Raw genomic sequence first — 24718 nt, forward strand, 5'->3', positions numbered from 1 at the left:
CATCCTTCCCTGGACTCTATCCAGCACCTCAGTGTCCTTCCTGAATTGAGGGATCCAGAAATGGACCCAGCACTCAAGTTGCAGCCTCACCAGTGCTAAGCACAAGGGTGCAATCACTGTCCTGGTCCTGCTGGCCAAATATTATGGTCCAGTTCTTAAAATTATTAGAAACACCTCTGCTTGAATTAAGATTCAAACTGGACCAATATGCCAAAAAATTCCAGTCTGTGACACCACACTGTTGCTGATACACGCTGGCCTTCTTGGCCACCTGGATGCTTGCTGGCTCACGTTCAGCTGATGTCAACCAGCACCCTTTGATCCTTTTCCAGCAGGCATCTTTCCATCCACTTCCCTCAGCCTGTAGCACTGCAGGGGTTGTTGTGACCAGGGGCAGGCACTTAGCCTTGTTGAACCTTCTACCACTGGCCTTGGCCCATGGATCCAGCCTGTCCAGATCCCTTGTGGAGCCTTCCTGCCCTCCTGCAGATCAACACTCCCACCCAATTTGACTGCAAATTGACTAAGGGTGCCCTCGATCCCCTCATCCAGATTAATGATAAAGCTACTAAACAGAACTGGCTCCCAATACCAAGCCCTGGGGAACACCACTGGTGACCAGTGACCAGCTGGCATAGCTCCATTCACTAACACTCTCTGGGCCCAGCCACCCAAACTGTTTTTTACCCAGAAAAGGGCACACTTGTCCAAGCATGAGCAGTAGTTTCTCCAGGAGATGCTGTGGGAAATGGTGTCAAAGGTTTTACTGATGTCCAGGTAGACACATCCATAGCCTTTCCCTCCTCTGGTAAGTGGGGCAAACTGTCATAGATGAAGATCAGGTTGGTCAAGCAGAACCTGCCTTTCACAAATGCTTGTGGCTGGTCCTGATCCCCTGATTGTCTTATATGTGCTGTGTGATAGCCCTTAAAATCATCTGCTCCATAAAGAGCAGGAGAACAAGGTGCAATATATTTATCTCATAATGAAATAACGATCAAATACTACTATTCCCTTCTCTCCTAGCAGAAGACTTAAAATATGACTCATCTTTTCATATTGATATGCAGAAAGCAAAGCAATGGCATGGGAAGAATGAGCCCGAAAATAAACCAAGAGTACCATGCAGTAATCACTCCTGCTAAATTTAATTGCTTTTATGTATGAATCACACTAATACTACCCTATCTTTTCTGTAAATGGCACTTCACTGATGAAAAATTTCAGTATGTAATAAAATGAAGCATAATGAAATCTTTCTTGTGAGAGGTTGGAAAGCTGTCAGTTTGGTAAAATGCTGCAGTAACTGCAATCCTGTTGATTGGGACCCTGGATTGATCCATCTCTACTGTTAAATACTTGATTTCAGAATTACACTGTCATGCAGCAGGTGACTGCTGCTTCTGCTGAGCAGTCTGCAGTGACTTTGTTAACAGCATTAGAAAGTGCATGGATTCCAGCCCACCCTATCTCATTTACTGTAAAAAATACTATGTAAATATGATGATTATAAGCAAGTAGCCTCAAAAGAGAGTGAAAATTACTTACTCTGCCAGCTACAGTTTTGGTTTTCTAAACTGTCACAGTAAACTGCATGACTTGTAAAATTACATGTTTGCCATCTGAGCACTGATCCAGGGCTCAAGTATTGCAGTGGAACTCTGTTTCATGTAAACGTGATTTTAAGTAAAATCAAAGTGATAAGGCACCACGGCTAAGTTCTAGCTGGGACTCTGAACTGCAGCTTTGCTTTTTGTTTAGGCACGTACTATTTATTTTTCTCATAATCACTTTAGAAGACATTATCAATCCAGAATAATTAGACTGTGTGACTTGTACAGTAACCTTAGCTACAACAGACAGATGACAAAACTAGGGCCAAAATCCAACACTAAGGCCTACAGTTTGGTTCTCTATTAGGTGGGGCAGCATGTATTGATAAAAAATATAGGAACTTGCTTTGCAGGCTGATACAAAGTAAATTGTGTGATTGTTCCCAGGTCAGAATATGACTATAGTAGTCTGGCTTCCTCTGTGTGCGTGTTGACAACACAAAGATGTCAGCAGGGCTGTAGGCTGCTAACATTCTTTACATTCTCCTTTTCAAGTGATGCTACTCTGTCTTCTTCTTGTGGAGGTCGTCAAAATGCATTTATTCCTGCCAGGGTAAAATAGTATTTTTAACACCTTATTTATCATTAAGCAAATATGATTAGAATGTAGGTCGCTTGCCTCTACTCTTGCTCATAGTAAAGACAGAGTTGTCAGTATTTTCTATTTTCTGTCTTTTTGAATTGCAATAGAATCAAGGCCAACATTTTCTCACGTGTTCTTTCATGCAAAGTCACTGCAAATAAATGCATCCCATTTGGAAGTTTAATTAGCACTGCTGGCACTGAAGGGTAGACTGTGCCTTTTTGCTCATTCAATGCCAAAACCACTGTGAAATATTTGTGTTTGACCTGACTTTGTGATGAGCCTGTATGCTAGAGGGATACTAACATGTATCCATTTTACTATGTCAAACTCTAGAAAATGCTCTGCATTTGGGAAGGAAGACAAACCAGATTATTGTTTAGTAGTCACCTTGTGAGAAATTGCATCTTTGCTATTTTATAGGCTGTCCACAACAAAAAAGAGGTTGTAAAATCTGCTGCTCTGTGGAGCAAATGGTTGATTTCTGCAGTGAGTCAAAGTGCGTTGTGTGTAAGACTTTCCTGATGCCCACGGCTTGTCAGACTAAGAGTTCTGTTAAAGTACAAGGGAGAATTTGGGCTTTTATATACACAAATTTGGAATGTGTTTTTCTGTTCAATAGCCTTATTGTAGCCTATATAAATATCAAATGAAATTCCTGAATATTAGATATTAGTTTACTTTATGAAATTGGTAATATATTGAAAGTTCATATCAAAAGTTTGGGGGTTTATCTTTAAAAAAAGAGAAGATTAATATAAAACTAGTATTTGGGACACCTTAATTGAAACCTTGTGATAATGTGGTTTTGCTAACACTTGGGAAGGGTGGGAAGCCTGAGCTTGCCTTCCTGTATGAGATTCCTGCTCTACTCAGTGGTAATTTCATGGACTTCTGTTCATATTTCTCTTGTTTGCTGTACCCTTGAAGCATACATAAAATGCTTGAGGGCTCTATGGATTTGTTTATTTGTGTAATTTTCAAGGGAAACTAATACCCACATTTGTGTGCAGGTATCAAACTGGTTTGCCAATGCAAGACGCCGCCTGAAGAACACAGTCAGGCAACCAGACCTGAGCTGGGCGTTACGAATAAAACTGTACAACAAATATGTTCAGGGAAATGCTGAGCGACTCAGCGTGAGCAGCGATGACTCATGCTCTGAAGGTTTGTTGATGCTCTTTTTTCAATTTTAAACTGACTAAAATATATTTAGAAAGTGTTAGATACCCTTATTAACTTTAATTTTTTAATCACAAATACCCTCAGTGGATCTGCCTGTATTTTTTTTTTGTGAATTAAGGTGTCTTTTTTGACTCCCAACTATTTTGCAACCTTGCAAAGCAGGATTGTGTAAGTTGTTCAAGGTGACAATCTGGCTGCATGTAATTATATTTCATTGTTGCTAGAAAGATAATTATTAGTTCATTGCATTCTACAAGCCTATTTCTTTAATCAGCATTAAAGGAAAAAAAATTGATTACATTGGTTTGTATAAAGAAATGAGAAATCTCTTGACTTACTTTCCTTCAAGGAAGGGCTATGGCAATATGCATCATTAGAGGGAGAATCTGATTTGGGGGGCATCTTACATGGTAAACTGAATATTACTGTTATTTATTTGATGTATTTTGCTAGCAGTTGTTTTCCATAAAGGATGCAGTCTTTCTTACTCAAATTAACAAAGACAGGATTTTTTTTAAGTACCCTGTATTTTTAATATAACTATTGTATTAATTCTGTCTGTGAGTACTTTTTTTAGACAGTTGTGACATGGAGATACAATGACAGGAATGAATCCTACAGAACATTGTCAGAAATCTGTATGTGAATTTTTAGAAGAGTATGTCTCAATTTGTACTCAGTTTCAAATAACTGTGTTCCAATTTCAGTCTGTACTCACATTTCTTGAAAAATGTGGGAATGTACTCACATTTCTACTCACTTTCCTTGAAAAGATTGCTTGCAGAACAATTAAGAGTACAGTTTAAGCAAATGCACATAAATACACTGTGGTATTCAGGCAAACCAAATTTCAAGTTATGATGGTAAGAATTCAGCACATTCACACAGCTTTTTTAATGCTTATCATTGAGTTAGGGCACTTTTCAATTTTTTTCTACCTGTCTTGTGTTACTCATGAAAAATTAGACTCAAAGACTGTTTTCTACAGCTAATTAATTTTGAATAGCTGGAACATCTAAGGATCATGGGAACTGCTATGAGCAATGTGTGAAGAGAAGAAAATTAAAATCTGTGTCTAATGCTGAAGTTACTGTATAGTTTCAGTTACATTTATCACAATTCAAAACATGTGGAGAAAGCCTCATGTTAAATATTAAGTACTCAGATACAGTATTACTGTATCTTTGTTCTTTTGTTTGCAGATGGAGAAAATCCTCCAAGAAACCATATGAATGAAGGGGGATATAACAAACCAGTTCATCACACTGTGATTAAAACTGAAAGTTCAGTAATAAAAACAGGAGTGAGACCAGAAGCAGGTGCCAATGAGGATTATGTGTCACCCCCCAAATACAAAAGCAGCTTACTGAATCGTTACCTAAATGACTCATTGAGACACGTCATGGCTACTAATGCAGCTATGATGGAAAAAACAAGGCAAAGGAATCATTCTGGTTCATTTAGTTCCAATGAATTTGAGGAAGAGCTGGTGTCTCCGTCATCATCAGAGACAGAAGGCAATTTTGTCTATCGGACAGGTAAGGGATATTTTTCTGCATTATTTCTATTACAGACATCTTCAGTAGACAGTGGCTCCTGGAACAGGTGTCACCTGATTGTGCCTTTTATAAGACTGGGTGACTTCTGTCCATCCTCTCATATGACAGTGGGTAATTCCTGTCCATCTTCTTGCATGGAAGTAGATTACTCCTGTCCATCCTTTCACATTAGAGTGGATAAATCCTGTCCACTTTTTCCTTCTCTGGAGAAGAAGAAACCTGCAGTACTGTAGTTAAATGCTGATATTGGCCACTAATGAAGCTGGTTTGCTTTTCAAACAGAGCAATGGGAATAATTTTTGACATGACACTTACAGGCCACGTTTTGTCTTCACTAAGTCGAGCCTAAGAAAGGAGAAACCTCTTGAACATTCTCTTACAAAATGGGAGGACTAGAGGAGGACTGAAGTTCTCCATGACCACAGCTGGGAGGAGGAGGGCTTTGAAATTTCAAGGTAGCTGTTTGTGACACCTGCATGAGTCATATGCCCTTCAGTGAAGTGCATATGAACACCTTCCCCTGTTGTACAGCACCTTTTCTGTCCTCAGAGTGCCTTGCCCAGTATGCGACCCTTTGGTGCTCATGCATCTGCTAGGAATACAGGCATTAGTGTAGACTAATTTCTGCATCACTCTCCCAAACTAAGGGGCCACAGACTTGGCCATGTCTTACTGTTTTTTTAAGGGTTACACATAGTTTATTATTTTAATCTTATCAATAAGAACATACAAGCGTGATGTAATGTCATCCACTGTGTTACCAGTCAGAGTAAGTCACATGGGACTGCCTGGTTCATGCCAGTAAATTGCTGTAAATCAGGGCAAGGTCAGGACTTGCTCAAGTGCCTGTGAGGCAGGGAATGCTGGAAGGCTCCTCTTGTGAAACTTCTTCTGTATTTCTTTGGGTTATGGGGAAAAAAAATTCATTTTGAAAAATACGAAGTTTTACGTCCCAGTCTCTAAAGGTCTCCACCAGTGTCTCAGGATTTCAACTCATTGCAGCAGCCCCTTGAGCTGTCCTGGACCTTTCTTGGCAGGTTATTCTGCCAGGGACCACACTGAGGGCAGCATCACTTTAGGGATGGATATTGCTGAAAAGTACTGGAGGATTTTGCAGTAAAGTTAATACAGATTTAGATTTTGTACTTGGTTCCGCTTGGCTTCCTTGGCAGACAGGTTCAGGTGCCTTTGCAGTCTCTCAAGTCTGCAGTCTCTAAAGTTTGCAGCCTTTGCTCTCTCTTTTCTGGCACATTTCCTGTGGGTTTTTTTGTCCATGTGGAGGGGCCACAAGGCTGAGTTCTGTTGGTAGGGATTAAGATGTTTGTGTGTGCAGGTTGTTGGGAATGACCAAAGAATGAGTAGGGGCCCTGTAGAGAAATGACATCTCCTGGGGAGAAAAAATAGTGCATGCTCAATTAATAAGTTTCAAAATAAACTCTCTCTGTTAATTTATTTTTTTTCCCTGAACATACCAAATGCATTTGGTCTGCATTACAAGTATATTGTCTGCCAAGTTTTATTTTTAAGTGAAAAGTTACTCAAGAACAGATGCAGAAGCTCAGATATGTAAACTTCTGTTTTTCTGTACTTTATACCATAACCTAAAAATGGATGCGTGACTTTTTAAAATTTATAATAAATTTGCTACTGGGTTAAGTTCTTCTTGACGAATTTCAAGCACTGAAAAATATGGTCATTAATGTGAAGGCTGAGGGAGGCACACTCTGTGTAAATTCACCAGCTGTGCTGGAATGACTAAAAACTCGTATGTTTGTCCTTAGAGTTTGTAAGCGACATTCCTGGAACTCCTCTTGAGATTGTGTTTAAGTCAGTTCCTAAATATCTTCCTTAACCTTTTCATATTTTTTTAGAATAGACCAGCAACTCTTAGGATACAGTTTTATTCTTGCACTTCAAAAGCAGACAAGCAGTATATAGAAAGAAGAAAAGATCATATATATATATATATATATATATATACATGATATACATATAGTATATGTATATACATGACTTTTTTGCTATATCATTGCTATATATATGTGAACATTCAGGAACTAGAGGTACGAGTGGGCTTTTTTTTTCAGTTACAAGATTACAGTCCCATTAATGATTTTCTGATGATGTTGTAGATGCAGGAATTAAGCTTTTCATGAAGAAAGCAGATGTTTTCAAGTTATTGTCCATTTATGAAACTTACCTTCAAATAGATGGAATTATCCACATGTTGTTAGGTAGGGAGAGATAAATAAGGATGATTTACTTTTTTACGTTTTTTCTTTGTAATTTGAATAGCTGGGTTGGCAGTTCTCAGTGTAGTACTGTACCAGACCTGTATTTGTGTTTTCAAAAATAGCTGTAAAACAGTTTGGTTAAGCAAATAGCAGGGTATGGCTGACTTTACCACTCTTACCCCCCTGAAAGTGGCAAGTGTATTTTTAAGTGAGATCACCACTTACAAGGAGTTCCCCACAGCATAACAGCTAATTTTTTACACAAAGGAGCTGTTGCAGGATTGTCAAGTCCCTACTAGATGTTTTAATTTATGAAGGCATTTTAAGCAGCATTTCAAAAAGCACAGAGTGAAAACTGATTGATGTTTTATTTTTGAGAAATTGTTGACAAGGTTGTGCCTGTAAGAACAGGAGTTTAACACTGGGTGTTTAAACAAATTCTTTATTGTGCTTCCCTGGAAAGGTAACTTTTTGTAGCAGATGATGAGTAGGAAAGTTTACTCGCCCTGTCCGGCTTTGATTAGGGACTGGACCCTGATTTCAGGTATCCTGATTTCAGCGTATCTGGAGCTGCTCTGTTTGCCCAGCACCCGGGGTCAGTGTGGCCGTGTGTGTCTCAAGAACCCGCGCCAAATTAGCGGTGTATGGGCACAGTGTCTAATAACAAAAACAAGAAACTGCACTTTAAAGTTTATAAGGAAAACGAGTTGTAGAGGTTCCCATTTCAGTCATTAACATGCTTATAAACACGGGACCATATGCTACTCCAGCTTCATGCAACTGGGAAATCCCACATAAAGATCAAGGACAGGCTGTGTAACTGACTGTCGGCAGAGCAGCCTCCTTTTGTACCTCCATGCAATTACCGTGAGCTCATGGGGAAGCAGCTTCAGAGCTGGAGCGGGAGCAGCAAACCCCGAGTGGGAGCCCTGGCAGGTGCTGTGCCCATGCTGGGGAGCCAGGGAGTGCTGCAGGGGGACAGTGCAGGCAGAACGGAGCAGCCAGGGAAGAGTGCAGCCCTCTCGGGTGTGTCACAGGCTTCTGTAAGTCCTTCTGTCCTAAGCTGATATTCTTATGGATATAACAGGGCATACGCAAGTGTGTGTGTTCACTTAAAGCAGAAAATTTCAGTTCAGATCAATCCTGGTGCAGGTATAATACGTAAGTGTAGATAATTGGTCAAATATACGTCTTAAACTGATGACTGAAAGGCTAGGTTCAGTGTTTTTGTTTAGTTCAAAAGCCGTGTTGGAGAACTGGTTTTCACTAACTGCTAGGCATGCAGTCACTCACAGCGGGCTCTCTGTGTGACAGGAATAAGTGAAACCAGACTTGTCTACCTGTATTTGTTGTACAAATGCATGCAGAAATAACAGTCTTGACAGCAACAAGCACTCTAGAAATCTACAAGGAAAAGATCTAATGCTTGTCGTGAAGCTGAATATAAAGAGGCAATGTCAGTCTTCGGTTTACGGATCACTAAAGTGCTGACTTTTCTGTAATCACGCTGCAGTGCTCCCTGAATGCCCTATTGTCAGTCACCTGCAGAAACAAAATATTCTGCATCGTTGTAGTACAAGGAAATAAAAAAAATCACAGCTTTCTGGGATATTGTTGTCTAGTGAAGGAAAGCAAAAATTTAAACAAGAGGAAAAGAGATGAAATGGCAGGACAGGGAGTCCTTTTTCTGTAGGCAGATTTTTCATTGATTTCACTTTATATGTTACTTAGCACAGTAGAAAAGCCAGAACAAATAAAAACAGTGAGGAAACTCAAGACTTGCAAGCCTGGAAAAGAGGGTGGTTTTAAACAAGCGCTTGAATGACTGGCGGATTTTTGAAGATGTTTGATCTCTATTTTTAGACATTTATACTCAGGAGTGCGCTCTGTTTCTGATGTTTTCATTACTACTGACTTTTTCTTTCCTCTCGCCTTCCTTTCTTTCTTTCCTTTGGATCCTGCAATGTTGGTGATTTATAAAGCATGATCCTGGATCATTTATTGCAGCACACTGAGCACCTCTGATGAGACCCTCGGCACTCTGCAGGATCAGGCCCACATTCCTGCAGAGCACTTAAATGTGAAGCTGTAGCCGTGCACAGAAGAACTACAGAGAGACACAAACTGCAGAACAGTGCTGTGATTTTGTGTGGTCCTTGCCAACTTCTCCTTGCAATTTAACATTTTTAGAAATTAACATGTAATTTAAAAATAAGCCATAAAATTTGAAAGCATAATATGAACACAATGGAACCTGTTTTCAGAAACAACTCAAGGGACCCACAAAAACTGCTCACAGCAGTGACTTTTGCAAGCTGGATCTAAATGGTGCTGGAGACCTTGGGGATACTTTGAAATTAGTGGTAACCTGGGAGAGCTGAAGGAGGTCTTTTTTTGCAGATTCTAATGTCATCCAGAAGTGAAATGTAAAAGGTGAATGTCAAGTACAGTATTAAATGCACACAGCAGCATAACTGCAATTTGAAGGTTACGCAGTCAAGATCGTATTTCTGCAGGAATTTTATTATTACAATATTCGTCAACTAAAATAGCATGGAATTGAGAATTGAGGAGAAGATTGTGTTTAATTTACTGTTCTGTTGGTTTTTTCTAAAGAAGGAATACAAAGAAATGGCTTTACTACACGGGAAGCGTCAGGTTTAATATACCAGATGTGACAGCCCAAACCTGAGAACTTTAAAGATCTCACCCATTCCGTGCTAGTTCGGTTCATTTTCTACACTTCTTTCAGGTCAAACACCAAGAATCAAATAAGCTGGGTTTTTTAGTTCTCTTTAGTTTCTTGATTTCTCAGTACATGACCTGCACAGGGGAATTGGTCAGAATTTTCTCCACATGACCCCAAAAAAAACTGAATCAAAAATTGAATCTTTTTTGTGGGAAGTTAGCAGTTCCAACCTCTCTCAGGTAGGAGAATGGAGGAAGAAAGCCCTGGGTGGGCTGGGAACAACAACAGCTGGGGGCAGAGTAGTACCCCAAAATCCTGGGTACCCAAGGAGAATCTTTGCCTGGAGCCAGCGCTGCTGAGAGGGGAAGCAGCACTCCCAGCAGCGCAGTTTTCCTGTGCCACTTCTCCCCACTCCATCCTTTTATTGGAAAACAGAGTATTTGTATTCTCACAGGTGCTGGATGCAAAAACTGTGCATTCTTGTTTTATCTGTTTGTTTTCAGCTGCAAAAGGTTATGAATGTTTAAGGCTTTTTTTTCAGTTTAACGCCAAAATATTAAAGATTCCAGAGGTCTGCCTCTATGCAGATGTACTTCAAATAACAGCATATTTGTGCCTGTTCTATAATTCAGGTATAATTGCTGTGGAGACCTCACAGAGCAGAGGGGAACTGTGGGCACAATTTCTGGTTTTGCTTCTGTTGATGTCATTGGCAATTTCCCCATGTGCTTCAGTAAAAACTGTCTTGAGCCAGTTCTTTGGCTGCAGAGGATTTTCTTCAAACCAGCTTCCTTCAGAGCAGCACGTGTCAGGACTCCTGACAGCTTTATCATTGTAGAGAATGAGATGTTCTTGCGTGAATGATTTGAAATGGAAAAGATTACAACATTTGACCAAAAAATCAGAGAAGACACCAAAAAAAATCAGGGCACCAGCCGTGTTTCCATGGCCACAGGTTGTCGCTGCCTGTGCCGGTACAGCAAGCCTGCCTTTGTTTCTCCAAGACCATTACAATTTTCCCAATGCAAATATTCACAGCAGTGGCCAAAAAGCATCAGACCCCTGTGCTTGCCCAAGACCTCTCCCAGACACAGCAGGAAAAATGTGTGGTGCCGTCACCAATCTCTAACAACTATATATCCTAATACTCCTCTTTAGAGTTAGTCAATGCTCCAGGCCTCAACAAGGGCTGTTCTCTGGCAAAACTTAAGCTTCATTCATTTAGTGAAGGTATTTTCAAAGAGAAAAAAATATTTATTCCCATTTTCCCATTGTTCCAAACGTCTTCAGAATTATGCTTTTAAAACCTGGGGCCAGCCAAAATCTGAATGTTTCAGGAAATTATGTGCATGGAAAAGCACATAGTCATAAATCAGACTGTTTTCCAGTTTTAGCTCTAGACTGCATGGTTAGTAATGAATATAATAGGGAAATTAGTTAGAAAATTAGCAGTTAATTTAAGGATGTTTAAAGGGTGTGTGAAACTACAGCTTGGGAAAACTCATTTAGTGAAATGGATGTGATTCCTTCTCCCCTTCCACTGCCTGAGCAGGATTTTCCTCAGTAGCCAAATCTGTGTGCAGGTCTCTTGCAGCAGAAACACCAGGCTCACTTGCTGCCTTGCCATGGCTTCTGCCCTGATTCAGGGGTCCCCCAGCATTGCAAAAAAAAGCCAGCTGCAGCCATTGCTGCAAAAAGAAACACTGCTCAGAGAGGAGGGCAGAGTGGGGCTCGGGGGAGATAACGAGACGAGGTAAATGAGCCATGAGCTCAAGCAGAGCAGAAAGCCCTGGGTGCTGCAGCCCTGGTGCAAGAACCAAGAGCAGGGCAGCACCAGGCAGGAGCAGTGGTTTGCACCCCGGGGATGTCTCCACAGCCTGGCTGCCTCACTCTGCCCTGGTGTGTGTGCAGAGGGCCCTGGCACTGCAGCTGGCCCCCGGCATGCTTCTGAAGGCACAAAGGAGGGAGTATCTGCTCTGTCCCTTACCCAGGAAACCCAGCAGCAAAATGTGAGGATCAGCTCTTTGTGCCAAATGAGAGATATAGGCCAATGAACTTGAAAAATATGTCATGATTTTATACATGGAATAACGAAAAAGAGGAACAAAATGTAAAGACAGAGATGTATGTTGTCACCTCATCAGAAGTGGTTTAGAAATCACACACAACTTTATGTATCAGCGATGGGGAAGCACTTTTGAGCAGACAGAGCCATGGCTGGAGGCAGATCACTGGGTTGAGAGCAAGGCTTGTGCTGGCTCCAACACTGAAATGTGCCTGTTCTGCTCCTCAGGGCTCTTGTGGGACTGCAGCTGACTCTGCTCCTGCACCAAGACATCTGCCCATGGCACCTGCATGAAGAAAGAGAGATTACAGGGACAAACCTCTTCTTTATTGCCCAGTGGATCACTTTTACATATGAAATCTATAATCTTCATCACAAGTAACCACTGCCTTCGGTGATTCTTACTAACATACTAATAATCTGTGTGCAGAGCAAGAAAGTGTGACCAGGAGGGGACAGGGTGCAGACAAGGCAGGCACAGACGAGACGGGGTAGTAGCAGAAGGGAAAAAAGGGCTGGACTTTTCACATTCTGGCCGGAGCAGTAAACTTAAAGGAATGACAAGCCCATAAAAGTTTCACTCCTTTCTGGAAAAACATCTGAATTGAAACTTCACACCTGGCACGAGTTTTCTGCATGTCCCAGCCTCCTTCCGCCGCTGCTGGGGAGAAATAATGCGACGCTGGGTAACTCCTGGTAGATTCTACTTGTAGTGCAGACTGTCCCTTGTGCAGTGTTACATTGCTGCTGTTCACGTTGCTGTAGTTAAGGTTGTACCTGTGTTTCCATTAGAACCCTTTTAATCTGCAAATTTATGACCAGGCTGTAAAAATTCAATCCAGACTGAAACTTGGCATGAACAACGTTCACTCTCCCATCTGTGGAAGGGATTTAAGCAGGTACATCCCAGTAATAACCATCTGAGTTAGGCTTGTAAATTTGGAGCATGATGACTGGTGAAAAAAACCTGTGAGCTTCTCAGTAGTCCTGGAGTCTGAAATATTTTATGCCTGTGGTAAAACTAGTGAAAAGTAACTTGTTTGTATTCAGTCATATATCTATAAATAAAGAAAATGGTTTGGGTCTTTCTGTGTTTGCTTACATGCACAAACACATGCATTTTCCTTACCATGGCAAGATTTTGGAATGAGTGGCAAATACTTTAAATTCTCAGGCTCATGCACCAAAGCAGTGTTTGATTATTCTCAAGTAGGTTAAGAATTTTATTCAGGCTAGTGCAAATGTTAGACTTTATCTATTGATTGTAATAGAAAAAATTAGGGAAATAAAAAGACTGGATTGTTTTCTTTAGGGTGAGGTTTTTTTTTTAAATTATTCTTCTTAAAATACTGTAAAAACTTACGCAGTTTTACCAAAAATAGTGCAAAATTAGTTTTATTCACCATGGCTTCCTCCCATTTTAATTTTCTTCTCTAAAAAGCTACACACTGAACATGCCTGACCAGATAAATTAATGATCTTGTCTGATCCGGCAAATCCTATTTCCTTTTGCAGGTTTGTGGTTTTTAAAAGTAATTCTGTAATTTGAAAAAAAACCCCAACCCCCCTTTATGTGTTTAACTGAAATTTTTTAGGTCATTTGTCCATAATGTGAATACCAGAAATGTAATGATGAAAGCAGTTTAGTGAGACCAGATTTCTGATATTCCATGTGTACTCACAGAGAAACCTTTTGGGAGGGTTTTGACACAATTTGAGAAGTGGACTGAAGGGATATCTACATGGAATAATGCTGGGGTGTGGATGAGTTTGTACATGCAAGTGTCAGGAACCTGTAGGTATTGTTTGTGAATGAGAGTTTTGCCAGGAGCACTTTTAAAACACCTGTTCTGCAAAACCTTGACTAATGTCAATCTGTAGAGTTCAATTTCTAATTATCCAGAAAACCAGAGTTGGATTCAGTGATATTAAATCCACTTTACTACAGACTTAAAAATTTGGGTATGAGATAAAGAGGCAGATGTGGAAATTGCTGGTGATTACTAAAGACCTGTTAAGGTCCTTTATGCTTTATGGCATTAAATTGGCATCAAATCACCACTTTAGATCTGCTAAGGGAGAAATATGTCCTAACAGTAAAAGTATGCAAAAGGCTTGTATAAGTGAGTTTTATGTGAGCTAAAAAAAAAAAAGAAAAAGCAAAAAAAAAGTTAAAAAAAATAAAGGACCAGGAGTTTAAAGCAGGGAAGAGATTTGGAGATCTAAACTGGTAAACCGCATTGTAGAAAATACAGAAAAGTGAAAAACAATTCAAACAGAAAGAGATCAGATAAGCATTTGAAGCTGGAACAACTGAAAAGAAACACAAAAATAGGTAAAAGCAAAATTCCAATAAGCCATGAAATCTGTTTTCCTTAGTTTTTCACCATGGCCTTGAAACCCGATGTCAGAGACTATCTCTGTTCTTTCAGTGATGGCCAGAAATTGAGGTTATGATGACCAGATCGTTTGGTATGGCACTGACATTTCAAGTTAAAAGGGATTGCCAAGACTCTCAGTTATGACACTAAAATATACCACTATTCCTAGAGCCAATTTTCAGCCCCTCCCTCATGCCTCCACATTGATTTAGGCAACAGATGCACAAAAAGCAAAGCAACATTCAAAATAATCCCCTAGCTGAGGCTGGGGGAAGGCTGGCTAGTGGGCTGTAGCCAAAATTCCTTAAATGTTACAATGTTTTACATTTCTAAATGTAAAAACTTTCTTTCCAATGTGAGGTACCAGCCAAATGTCTTAGTTACGGTATCTCAGAGTGAAAACTGGCATGTGGCCTTGTGGTCATTTGTGGGTATTGACAGATTTACACCCTCGAAGATCAAGTTAAACCTTCTCGGTTTCTCCATCTCCCCTTACTTTGTCAGGGGTTTTTTTTCTTGTTTTTTTTTTTTTTTTTTTTTTTTTCTCTGTTACTATTTGTCAACTTAAATCCAGTTTGCTGGAAAAATGAAGGCTCTTCACGACCTGGCTCTTCAGGAGCAAATTGCCTCAAATTCTTTCTGCTAGCCAAGGTATTTTGTAATGCATTGCAAAACAGCAGCAGGATTGCACTCCTTGCACTGGATGTACTTTGTGGGCTAGACACTGCGGGCAGTTTTAATGAGGTCTTGGTGTGCTGGAGAATTTGTCTCAGCCCTTGACTTCAGGGAGACTTTTATCCCAGGTCGCTGTTTGTCTAATTGCTCTTTCTACCCCAAGGAGCAGGATCTGGCTTTGTCCCATGCAGAGTATGGACTGGCAGCTGCTCAGGGAGCAGGTACTGGAGTTGGTGTGCAAATCCAGTAGTCTGCTCCTGACTATTTATGGCAGCTTTGCACTGTGCTGGTGGATTGTCCATTACACAGGCACACTAAAATTCATTGTCCTGCTTTTCTCCCTCTCATGCTGTTTAGCTGGCTTAGCTGTTGATTTCTGCATCAAATTCATTTCCCTGGGATCATCTTCAAATTGGATCTTCCTCCAGAGGACCACAACCTTTGTTCCTTTATCAGGGGAAGCTCTGGGTGTCTGCAGCACTGTTTGTGCCAGCAGTGTCAGAGAGAGCTATGTGCAGCCTGTAAACTTATGTCAGCTGGGTGAAGCCTGGAGCCCTTTATCTGCGATATCATAATTACAATAATTCTGGGCTTCCTACTTGTTGAATCTCAGTAGTGCTGGATGTTTAGTGACACTTTTTGAAGTGAAGAGAAACCAAAAAAAGTTGTCCTGCTCTGGCCTAAACTCGAGATTCAAGTGTGTGTAAGACATAAAATCTTTCATATTTATACATAGACACAGATGCACATCTATTTCCTTAGTGCTCTATTAGGATGATGATATCTGTGGAATTCAAGCACGTTCTCTTACTGTTTGCTGTGCAGAAGTTTACCATGGCAGTGAATTTTGCAAAGACAGAGGAAAAGAGGCTCCCAACTGTATTGTCTCCAATGACATATCTTGCTTTCAAATCCCATACCTCACTGAGTTGCTTACTCCAGATTACCCCTGCAAAGCTCACACAGAAGTTACAGCATTGCAGACAAGGCTGACCTACAGGTATTGATCCCAGTAATCTTTTGTTTTATGCAAAGGCTTATTTTTACTGTCTAAACTAATGAAAAGAAATGTTTATTTAAACATTTAAATGAATAAAAATGGCAGGTGTCCTTATAAGCCTGTTTTCCTTTCAGTATTTTGTCCCAGCCTTTCTGCTGCTGTTTTCGCTCCTTGTCTAATGAGACTGTGACTGATAATTTCTCCTTGCTACAAATGCACATAAGCATTAGTGTTTATTACATTTGCTGTGAATCTATATAGGGAAAATGTCCTAATATTTCTCGTTCTTCACTACCTCTTTCAACTGACAGATTCACACCCCTGATTCTCTTCCCTCTTATTTCAGAAGGGGCTGATAATTACATGTATACTCAACTCAAAGGGCCTTTATCTTCACCTGATAATTGAGGCACAGACACTCAGATGTTTTAAAACCAACCCTTTGGAAGTGCTTGGAAGTGCAAAAATCCAATTTGCCAAGATCTGGGCTGGGTTTTGAGTGCTTTGGCCCCAAAGCATGCTATATGATTTGACACACAATGTTCATGTATTCACAAAGCTTTCCAAACTTCATTTTGTGAACTCCTGCTTTCAGTGGGATCTTTGCTCACAGATCAAACACTGTGAGAGAGAATGTAAGTGCTCCTATTTGGGTACTCCTCATCCTTCATTCCTTGCATAAAGAAGGAAGAATAAAGGTTATATTCAGTGCTGTGGTACTGCTGCATTTGCTGAGGTTTGGGGAGCTCTGACATCTCTCTGTGGGCTTTATGGCTGCTCAGAAACACCCCTTCCCTGTCCAGAGCAGTGGCAGCACTCAGCCTGATGTGAGCCCACCAAAACCTCTCCTGCCTCGTGGCCGTGTCATCTTTCGATCGTGTCTGGACAGCCTCCAGACAGTGGGTCCACAGCCCCACAGGACCAAAAATCCTTTTACAGAAGGTATGGGAGATGGGTCTTCTGAGGTAAACTCCCAAAGAGCTGCTGGCTCCTGCCCACCCCTGCACATGTCTCACCATGCAACACCTCCAGCCCATGGCACAGCTGGGAACAGGAGGTCTCAGCAAAAACCAGGTCTAGGTGAGCTGGCCAAAGGGTGAGACAAGAGTGTTGGAGCAAGGTGTCTGAAGGAGGTGGTAGGGAGAGCTGGTTTGTGCTGCCCCTCAGGGTGTGAGGGACATGAGTGCAGTGGGTTATCCTGGGGCTTACCTTCGTCCTTGGTGAGCCATGCTTCATCCAAGGATTTTGCTCCCTTGGCCCCTGCATATCTTTACTGCTGGAATATAAGTTTAGGTAAATCAGACCCCTGAGTTCACAAATAGAGGGTAACTGTTTGGAGAGGAAAGGAGGGAGAAAGTCAGTACAGGGCTTTGATATATTTTATGTCATTGGTACGTGACACTCCAAGACCTTCAAATGCTTAAGCTAAAAACCTAAATATAATTTAGTTAGTAAAAATATACCTTAGTTATAATAAAATGATAATAGTGGAACTTGGCAACAGAGCAGCTAATAAATACTACACTTTTGAAATGTGCCTGGGATCCAAGTACATACTCTTTTACTGTGTAGTTAAAGCATGTGGCAGGACATGCTAGACCAAGATTTTCTCTTTGTCTTTCCAGTGGAAAACTAAAGTTCTTTGTTTAAGTGAAGCCTGTTGGGAATTTTTCTTAAGTAAAACAAGGAGCTAAAGAATTCCATTCCCTTTTGCCAACTTTTTTCCTCCTTCAAGCCAAATTATCGATTAATGGAGCATTAAATAACAAATACTGCCTAGTTAGAATCACACACTTTTTAACTTAGGCTCTTTCAATACCTTCTTTTTGGTGCTTCAAACACAGCTGAATTAAAAGATGAGATATTTTATTGGGAAAATACTACCCTTTCTAAACCTTTTTGACCTTATAAAAATAAAGGTCAGTAATCTGAAAGTTATTACATTTACATACTTCTCCCTATTTTTGATTCTTTAAATGAAAAAAAAAATCTGTACTCCTTTAAGGTCTTCTTCCTGAGATTCATTCTTTGCCTTCCTCATTAGCTGTCTCCATTTCGGTACCCTATCGTTTTGCCAGCAGAGCAGCCAAGTGAATGCTTGACCATATTTTTGTCTGGCTCTAGTGAAACCATGATCTGACAATAGAATACTTTTCTCTGGGTTTTCCTTCTTCCCCTGGGGAACCATACTTCAAGGGCAACCTGCTTGTCCAGCATATGAACATGTGGAAAATCCACTGCTATGCACTAATGATTTTCAGATGGGCAATTGTTGCTGAAAATCATCCCAAGAGCAGCAGCTTCTCCATTGTAGCACCTAACCACTGTGGGATCACATTGCTTGTAGCTGCTCTGGAATAAACCCTTTGCATTTATGTCCAGGGTGGAGACATTTGCTGCATCACACATATGTGGTGACAAAATTTAGGGGAAAAGGAGGTAGAAGTTACCATTGTGGTTATTTTTTGGCTATTGTAACATGCGTCAAAATCTGACACTTATTTTAAATTGAAAGTATAAATGTAGGAAAAAGTTGAGCTCTGCCAAAGATTCACAACAGTAAGGCAGAAGCACCCTAAATATTGTCCACAAATAAATAGCTTTCAAACTTGTACTTTAAATATTTGCAAAAAAACTGTCACACTCTGGGAGAGAGAAAAATGAGTTTTAAATTTTAAATAACTTCTATTACTGTTCTTAGAATGTGCATTCTTTTTAAACAACTTTCACTTTTAATCTGTAATTAAAGCCAAAGTTTTCTTTTAATTTTAAAAGCTTGTCCTTGGACTAAAACAACATGGAACATTTTTAAACATTGATCCAAGCTGCTGTAGATACATTTTATTTAAACCACAGAGCCTGCAGTTGGATTCCTTGCTTTGCCAGATCGGCTATGAACTGTAAGTGTGGCAGTAATGATTGTGGAGTCCTGGATGCTTCACTAACAGTGAAGGGTTGTTTTTCTGGAGTTGTTCCTCCCTTTGGGCCCTATTCATGAATGACTTAATCTCTGTCTATGATCAAATGTCGTGCAAGTTACTGTGCACAGAAAAATCAAGGAATGCTTCTCTTTCCTGCGTTCCTTACATGGAATTGCTGTGCCTGCCCAGCAAGCAGTTGGAGAGTGGTAAGGGTGGGAAGCAAGCAGCAACAAAAACACACAGAGAAAACCACCAGAGCAATATAAAAAGAGTGAGACAAAGAAAACAGAAAATTTTGTAAGATCTGGTGTGCAAGTTGGATTGAGCCATGCACAAGACAGCTCTAGCTTGTCCAGGCAGCACCAGCTGGAGGGGAAACTGGGCTTTCAACTGGGAAGTGTTACAGGGGCAATTTATTCACCATGAAAAGCAAAAGTGTTCCTCAGTATTTTGTCTGTAGTATTGGCCATAAAGATAATTTCTAGTGCATGTTTCTGTTAGCTTGTTTTGTCTTCAAAAGCAAACATTACTGTTTTGATGGGCAGATCACAGGAAGTTCAGGGAGAGAATGCTTCTTAGTCTTTTTATCCTCTTGACCTAATTGCTTGTGTGGTAATTCTGTCCTTTCACAGGATGTTACACCACTTTAACCGAAGCCAAGAGTAAGACTTTCATTACTAGTGATATTGATTACACAATGCATGCCATGCAAGGAACTTTTCTTGTGATGTTTTGGTATTTTGTTAGAGATCCAGCAGAATACTGGAGTGAAGTGGTGCATAGCTTCTCCATATTTATACAGGTCTCTTCCTTAATTTTAAAGTTTCAGCAAAGTTTTCACTTCAGTTAGGTTCTGCTCTCAGTTAAGAGTGAAGAAAGGACTTACATTATCAGAGTTGTTTTTCTCATCACCAACAGCCTGCAGCCACTGCATGAAATTCTGTCTGTGTCTCTGTGCCCTAGTGTGAGGACAGATTGCTATAGCAGGACTCCCACGCCAAAGAGTCACTGGTGGCAAATGGGAAATAACTTGACTCAGGTGCTGAACTTCTCCAGCTGTTGATGGGAGTTACACTTGTTTGTCCAGGACAGTGACTGGAATAGTCGTTTAGCTCATTTTGAGATATTTTCCATCCCTTTAGTACTGACAATGGACTTAAAAGATGTAACTCTCTTTTCAGGTAGGTCATGGCTGGAGTATCATTTTAGCTCTAGGAGGGAAAAGATAGAAGAAAGGATAGGGAATGAAGGAAAAAAGGAAAACTCAGAGCCAGGAAATAAATACAGGTAGGAAAATAAAGAGCAGAAAATTTTGGAAGATTATAAAGAGAAGATAGCGCAGGGAGAGTACACAGAAAGGGGAATGCAAGATTAAGAACAAGAACAACAAGGAAAATGAAAGAAAAGGGATCAAAGGGATGAAGGCAAGAAGATAAAGTACTGAGGAAGCAGGTATGGAAATAATGGTAGGAATCTGGAGTGTAACAGGGAAGAGTTCTAGAATAAATTAGAGAAGTGTAGGAGATAGTGGCATTTTTAACAGTCCAAATTTGGAAGTTTGATATTTTCCTTTTCAACATGTTTGAGAAATGAGGGTAGATGTGGTGTCTTGGCATTTTTTTTCCATGTTACACAGGCTAAGAGCAAATACACTTCCAGAAAAGGGTATGACCTTGCTTAGAATACAAAGCAAATTAATCCAAACTGTTACTCCACAGCTTAGGGCAAAACCACAGCTTAGTCTGGGACTGGGAAATACTCCAGTGCTGGTGGCAGTGGTGGCAGCAATGTCTGTTTGTGTGAGGTGTGTGGTTATTAATTTCCCAGTCTGTTGGTGCATCTGCAATCCCTGACTGAGCTGGACACAAAAGTATAGAATACTTCCCATACTTTGGCTTAATTGTACCCAATCCAGACTTTGGCAGATTCCACCAAGACCTGTTTTGAAAACTGTAAGTAGTTTTCAGGCTACTGTGAGACAATCTGGCCAAGTGTGGAGGCTTCCTTGGCCCAGTGCTCCTGAAAGTTTTAACTTCTTTTAGGTCTGCTTCTTTCTGTAAATTTTTCAAATCAGATATCCTCTTTGAAAATTTTTCAAGTCATCATCTGTAAGTTACAGAGAGAAATCTCCTTAGCCTAATGCATAGTTGGCTGGGGGCAGTGTCTGCACTCCTCCAAGACGAGCATCTGTCTGTAGAGTAGAAAGGACATCACCTGGAATGGACTGGTTGTTTGAGCCTGTATGTCAAAACATGCATTCCTATACAGTTCATGGTATATATGAACCTAGAATATGTCATGCCAGATCTGATAATTACACATATAATTTTCAAGTTCAACAAAAGGTTTTGTTTTTTTTTTCCCCCACAATTTTTTAAAGAAACAGAATTTATCTGAATTAAAAACATGATTGGTGATGGTGAGTGGGAGGTTCTATTTACCCTGCCACATTATATAGTACCAGTTTTACTCCTTGTTTGGATAGCAGTCACAAGACCCAGATATCAAGCTGTGAAAGTATTTTTCTTTCAGCAGCCTTTCTTTTTTTGGCAGAAAGTGGCTTTGGAGATGCTTCACATTTTGTCATGTGATTGGACTGCTGATGAGGTTTCTGTGTTGCCTCATTTTCCTGGATTCCATCTGAATTAACTCTTCTTTGGGTCACAGTCATTAGCACACTTCTGAATGAGTGGGGCTTTGCATCATAGTGTAATGAACACTAATACTTAATCTCTGTAAGGAAACACCCTGTAAAGAAGGAATTTGCTGCATTTGTTCCATGTGACAGAAATCTGTTTTCTGTACCTCCAGCTGTCCACACTGAAAACACATTCCTTCTTCACAGTAATATTCCTTCATGAAACAAGGGAAAAAGAGGGGAAATGACTTGTATGTAATTGTTCCATCTAAAAATATTCAGCTTAGTCTTGCAAACACATAAACTAGTTCTTTGTCAACAAGTCTCTTAATATTCTTTAAACTGAATATGTAGATGCTGTGTTAGAGAAGCTGGGCATATCAAACACATATGGTTCCTATTGCATCAGGGACTTTCTTAATTTTGGTGTTCTAATTGAAGAGACATTTTTGAAAGCATGCTAACTTTACAGAAACTAATCTGACTCTGTTGGGTCTAGGGTTTATTCTTCCATCCATCACCACACTCTGCAAACATTTTCCACTTTAAATGTGCAGCAGTAAGAATATACCTCATGGACTTTGAATTGCCCTCAGAACTTCCAGTGTGTGATCTGGAAATATGGTTTGGGGTAGTTGAGGTTGGGGAATTGACAGGGGATTACTTGAAGGGCAGAGAATTAGGAAGAGGCATCAGGGAAGGAATGAAAGTGGGGATTATAATTTATTCATAAGTTTTTTGCCTTATTCATGGAGAATTTATAACACAGAATGCCCTAGACCAAGTAGTATCTTTAACTGGACAGAATTTCTTTTCACATCAGAGAAATACTGCAGGTGTCCTTTAAAATATAAGATATTCCATAGATGTCATGAAACAACTATTTCCCTCAGATAACACAGAATTTCAATTTGTTATCCGATATGTATTAATTTTCCCTCCTACAAATAATAGACAGAGAACTATTAAGTTTACATTTGAGGTGGGTTCATTTGAAATAGAAAACACATTTCCATCTCGGGCAATGCTGTTATTGTTTCTGCTGGTGTGTGCTCCCACTGCAGCACTCTGAGCCCTTTGCACTGCGCGTGCTGGCTCTGAGCTGTGGCAGTGAGTGAACCAGGTTTGCCACTGATTTGGGTCTGAATTCTGGTAAATCCACCTTTCCCAAGCATACAGAATATTTAACAATAAATTGCCTTTTTTTTTTTTAAAATCCAATAACACATACAATATAAAGTCCACAAAGGTCATAGAGGTAAATTTATTTATTAAATGGAAATACTTGGGTCCAGAAATCATTATGAATCATTTTGGTGTTTTAAGTTCAGGATGCTGGGTAAATTATTCCAAAAATAATGGTAGCCAAATGTCATTCCCTCCAAACATTTTGTAATATCTATTTATCTGTGGGCAGATGACTGCTATGTATAATCAGAGGCAGACTTTTGTCAAATTGAGACTAAGTAAACACAGCTGAACACAAGCAAGTTGGACTACAATTTTTTGAGTTCTGCCAGCACTGTTATGACCTTGAAAATGAATGTTTTTTCAGAGCAATCTGCTTTCAATATGAGAGAATTTTTAGTGTTTCAAATTAACAAGTGCTGATTGAAAATTTGTTCTGTTTAATTTCAATATTTTTGTCCAAGTAAATGAAAAGTGTGTATTTGTCCAAAGGAGGGCATCCTTTCTGCTGCTTGGAAAGTGGGGATGTTTTGTACAGAAGTGTTTCTTGTATGTTTCTATGAGAACAAGAACAGCAGTTAGAGCTGTAAACTCATCTGAAACTTCATCCTATAATCAGAGAAAATTTTCAATTGTTTGCTTGAAACACAAATGCTGCTTTTTTTTTAATGTTCAATGCAAATAAAAGTAGCACTTAGGCAGTAGATTTTATGCCATTACATATTTAGATATTGTTTTCATCATCCTTGAAAACATAGGACTCCTATTAATAACTTTTTCCCATTTTTCTAAAGCATAGTATCCTTCTAAACTTTTTATATGGACTCTGTTTTCCTCTGATACCCAAAAAGAAACAAGTCTGATTTTATTGCCAAGCACTATAATTTAAATCTCAGTTTTAACGTGTGGATTTTTGCTTTTACAGTGCCAGTCATTAGAACAGAGAACATTTTGCTCCCTTGATTTTAAAGGTCACAGCATTTGGAGCTCAGAGAGGCTTTGGAGGGAATTCAGATAGGAGTCCTGATCAAAAATTTGTCTTTCAGTAATTGCAGCGAGTGTCATCCATTGCCAATATCTGTTTCAAGGCACTTCTTTCAAAGGGATTTTTTTTTTCCATTTTAAATGCTGTATAGAAACCAGCTTACATACCAAACTTGGGACTAGGAAGTGTGCACAGAGTTGTGGCCAGAGGAAGCTTTCCCAAAGTCTTTGTGCTTCGTATTCACAAGTCATACTTCCCAATCTGCCTCTTTGGGGGGCAGTAATTACCAGTTTCTACTCAGTTCTTACAGAACAAGGGTTTAATGTCAGCAGCTGAACATGCACAGCACCTCATATTTGATGGGTTGTTACCCTGTGACTTTGGCTTTGCAAGCCAAGTGCCATCCCACCAGGTAGTCTTGGATGTTTTTTGAAAGAACTCTTCTTGCTTCAGTTTTCTCTTCCCCTATAGAGCAGAGAAAGAAAAATTAGGATCAAGTTGGAAATGGGAAGGAAATGGAAAAAGACAGATGTGATAGAAAAGAAGACAACACAGTTGAAAAGCATTTTTGATTGCGAATTGCAATCATTGGATATGGCTGAACATCTACTGAAATGCAGATTTCACAAATAAAGCAGAGAGTGCTGCTCCCAGGTCTATCTGAGCAATGTGGCATCTTAACATCATCCAAAATAAAATAGAAAAGTGCAGGTTTATAGACACTTTGTTGTTTCTTCTGGGGCAGCTCCTCCTTGGGGTCTAAGGGTACAGATACTCACAGGACACAGTGTCAGTGTCCTGGTTTGTATTCTGCAATTTCTGCTTCACCACAGAGGCTAATGAGTCTTATAAAAACAAAAATGAAGGAATGGGGCAGTGTCATCTAAATCCCCAAAGTGAAACTCTGGGTGTTTGAGGGGTGCAAGGCAAATACTAACTGCAGAGCTTAGAGCCATTCAGGCACAACTCACCCTGTGCTGTAACAGCTGGAGGCAGCCAGCA

General features: G+C 40.0%; 1 protein-coding gene across 4 annotated transcripts in view; it reads left to right on the forward strand.

Annotated features, from left to right (window-relative positions):
- MKX (mohawk homeobox) overlaps window positions 1–24718 on the forward strand; it is a 48583-nt gene that overhangs the window by 7569 nt on the left and 16296 nt on the right. For 3 of the 4 annotated variants that reach the window (XM_033075063.2, XM_033075048.2, XM_033075056.2), the window contains 2 exons: window positions 3210–3363; window positions 4584–4919. In XM_033075063.2, the coding sequence (XP_032930954.1) occupies window positions 3210–3363; window positions 4584–4919 (490 nt within the window). Of the gene's footprint in view, window positions 1–3209; window positions 3364–4583; window positions 4920–12156; window positions 13234–24718 lie in introns of those variants that run through there. The other variant, XM_033075071.2, reaches the window with a different exon arrangement.

Source organism: Catharus ustulatus, chromosome 1 (assembly GCF_009819885.2).
Source record: "Catharus ustulatus isolate bCatUst1 chromosome 1, bCatUst1.pri.v2, whole genome shotgun sequence".
Taxonomy (NCBI): Eukaryota; Metazoa; Chordata; class Aves; order Passeriformes; family Turdidae; genus Catharus; species Catharus ustulatus.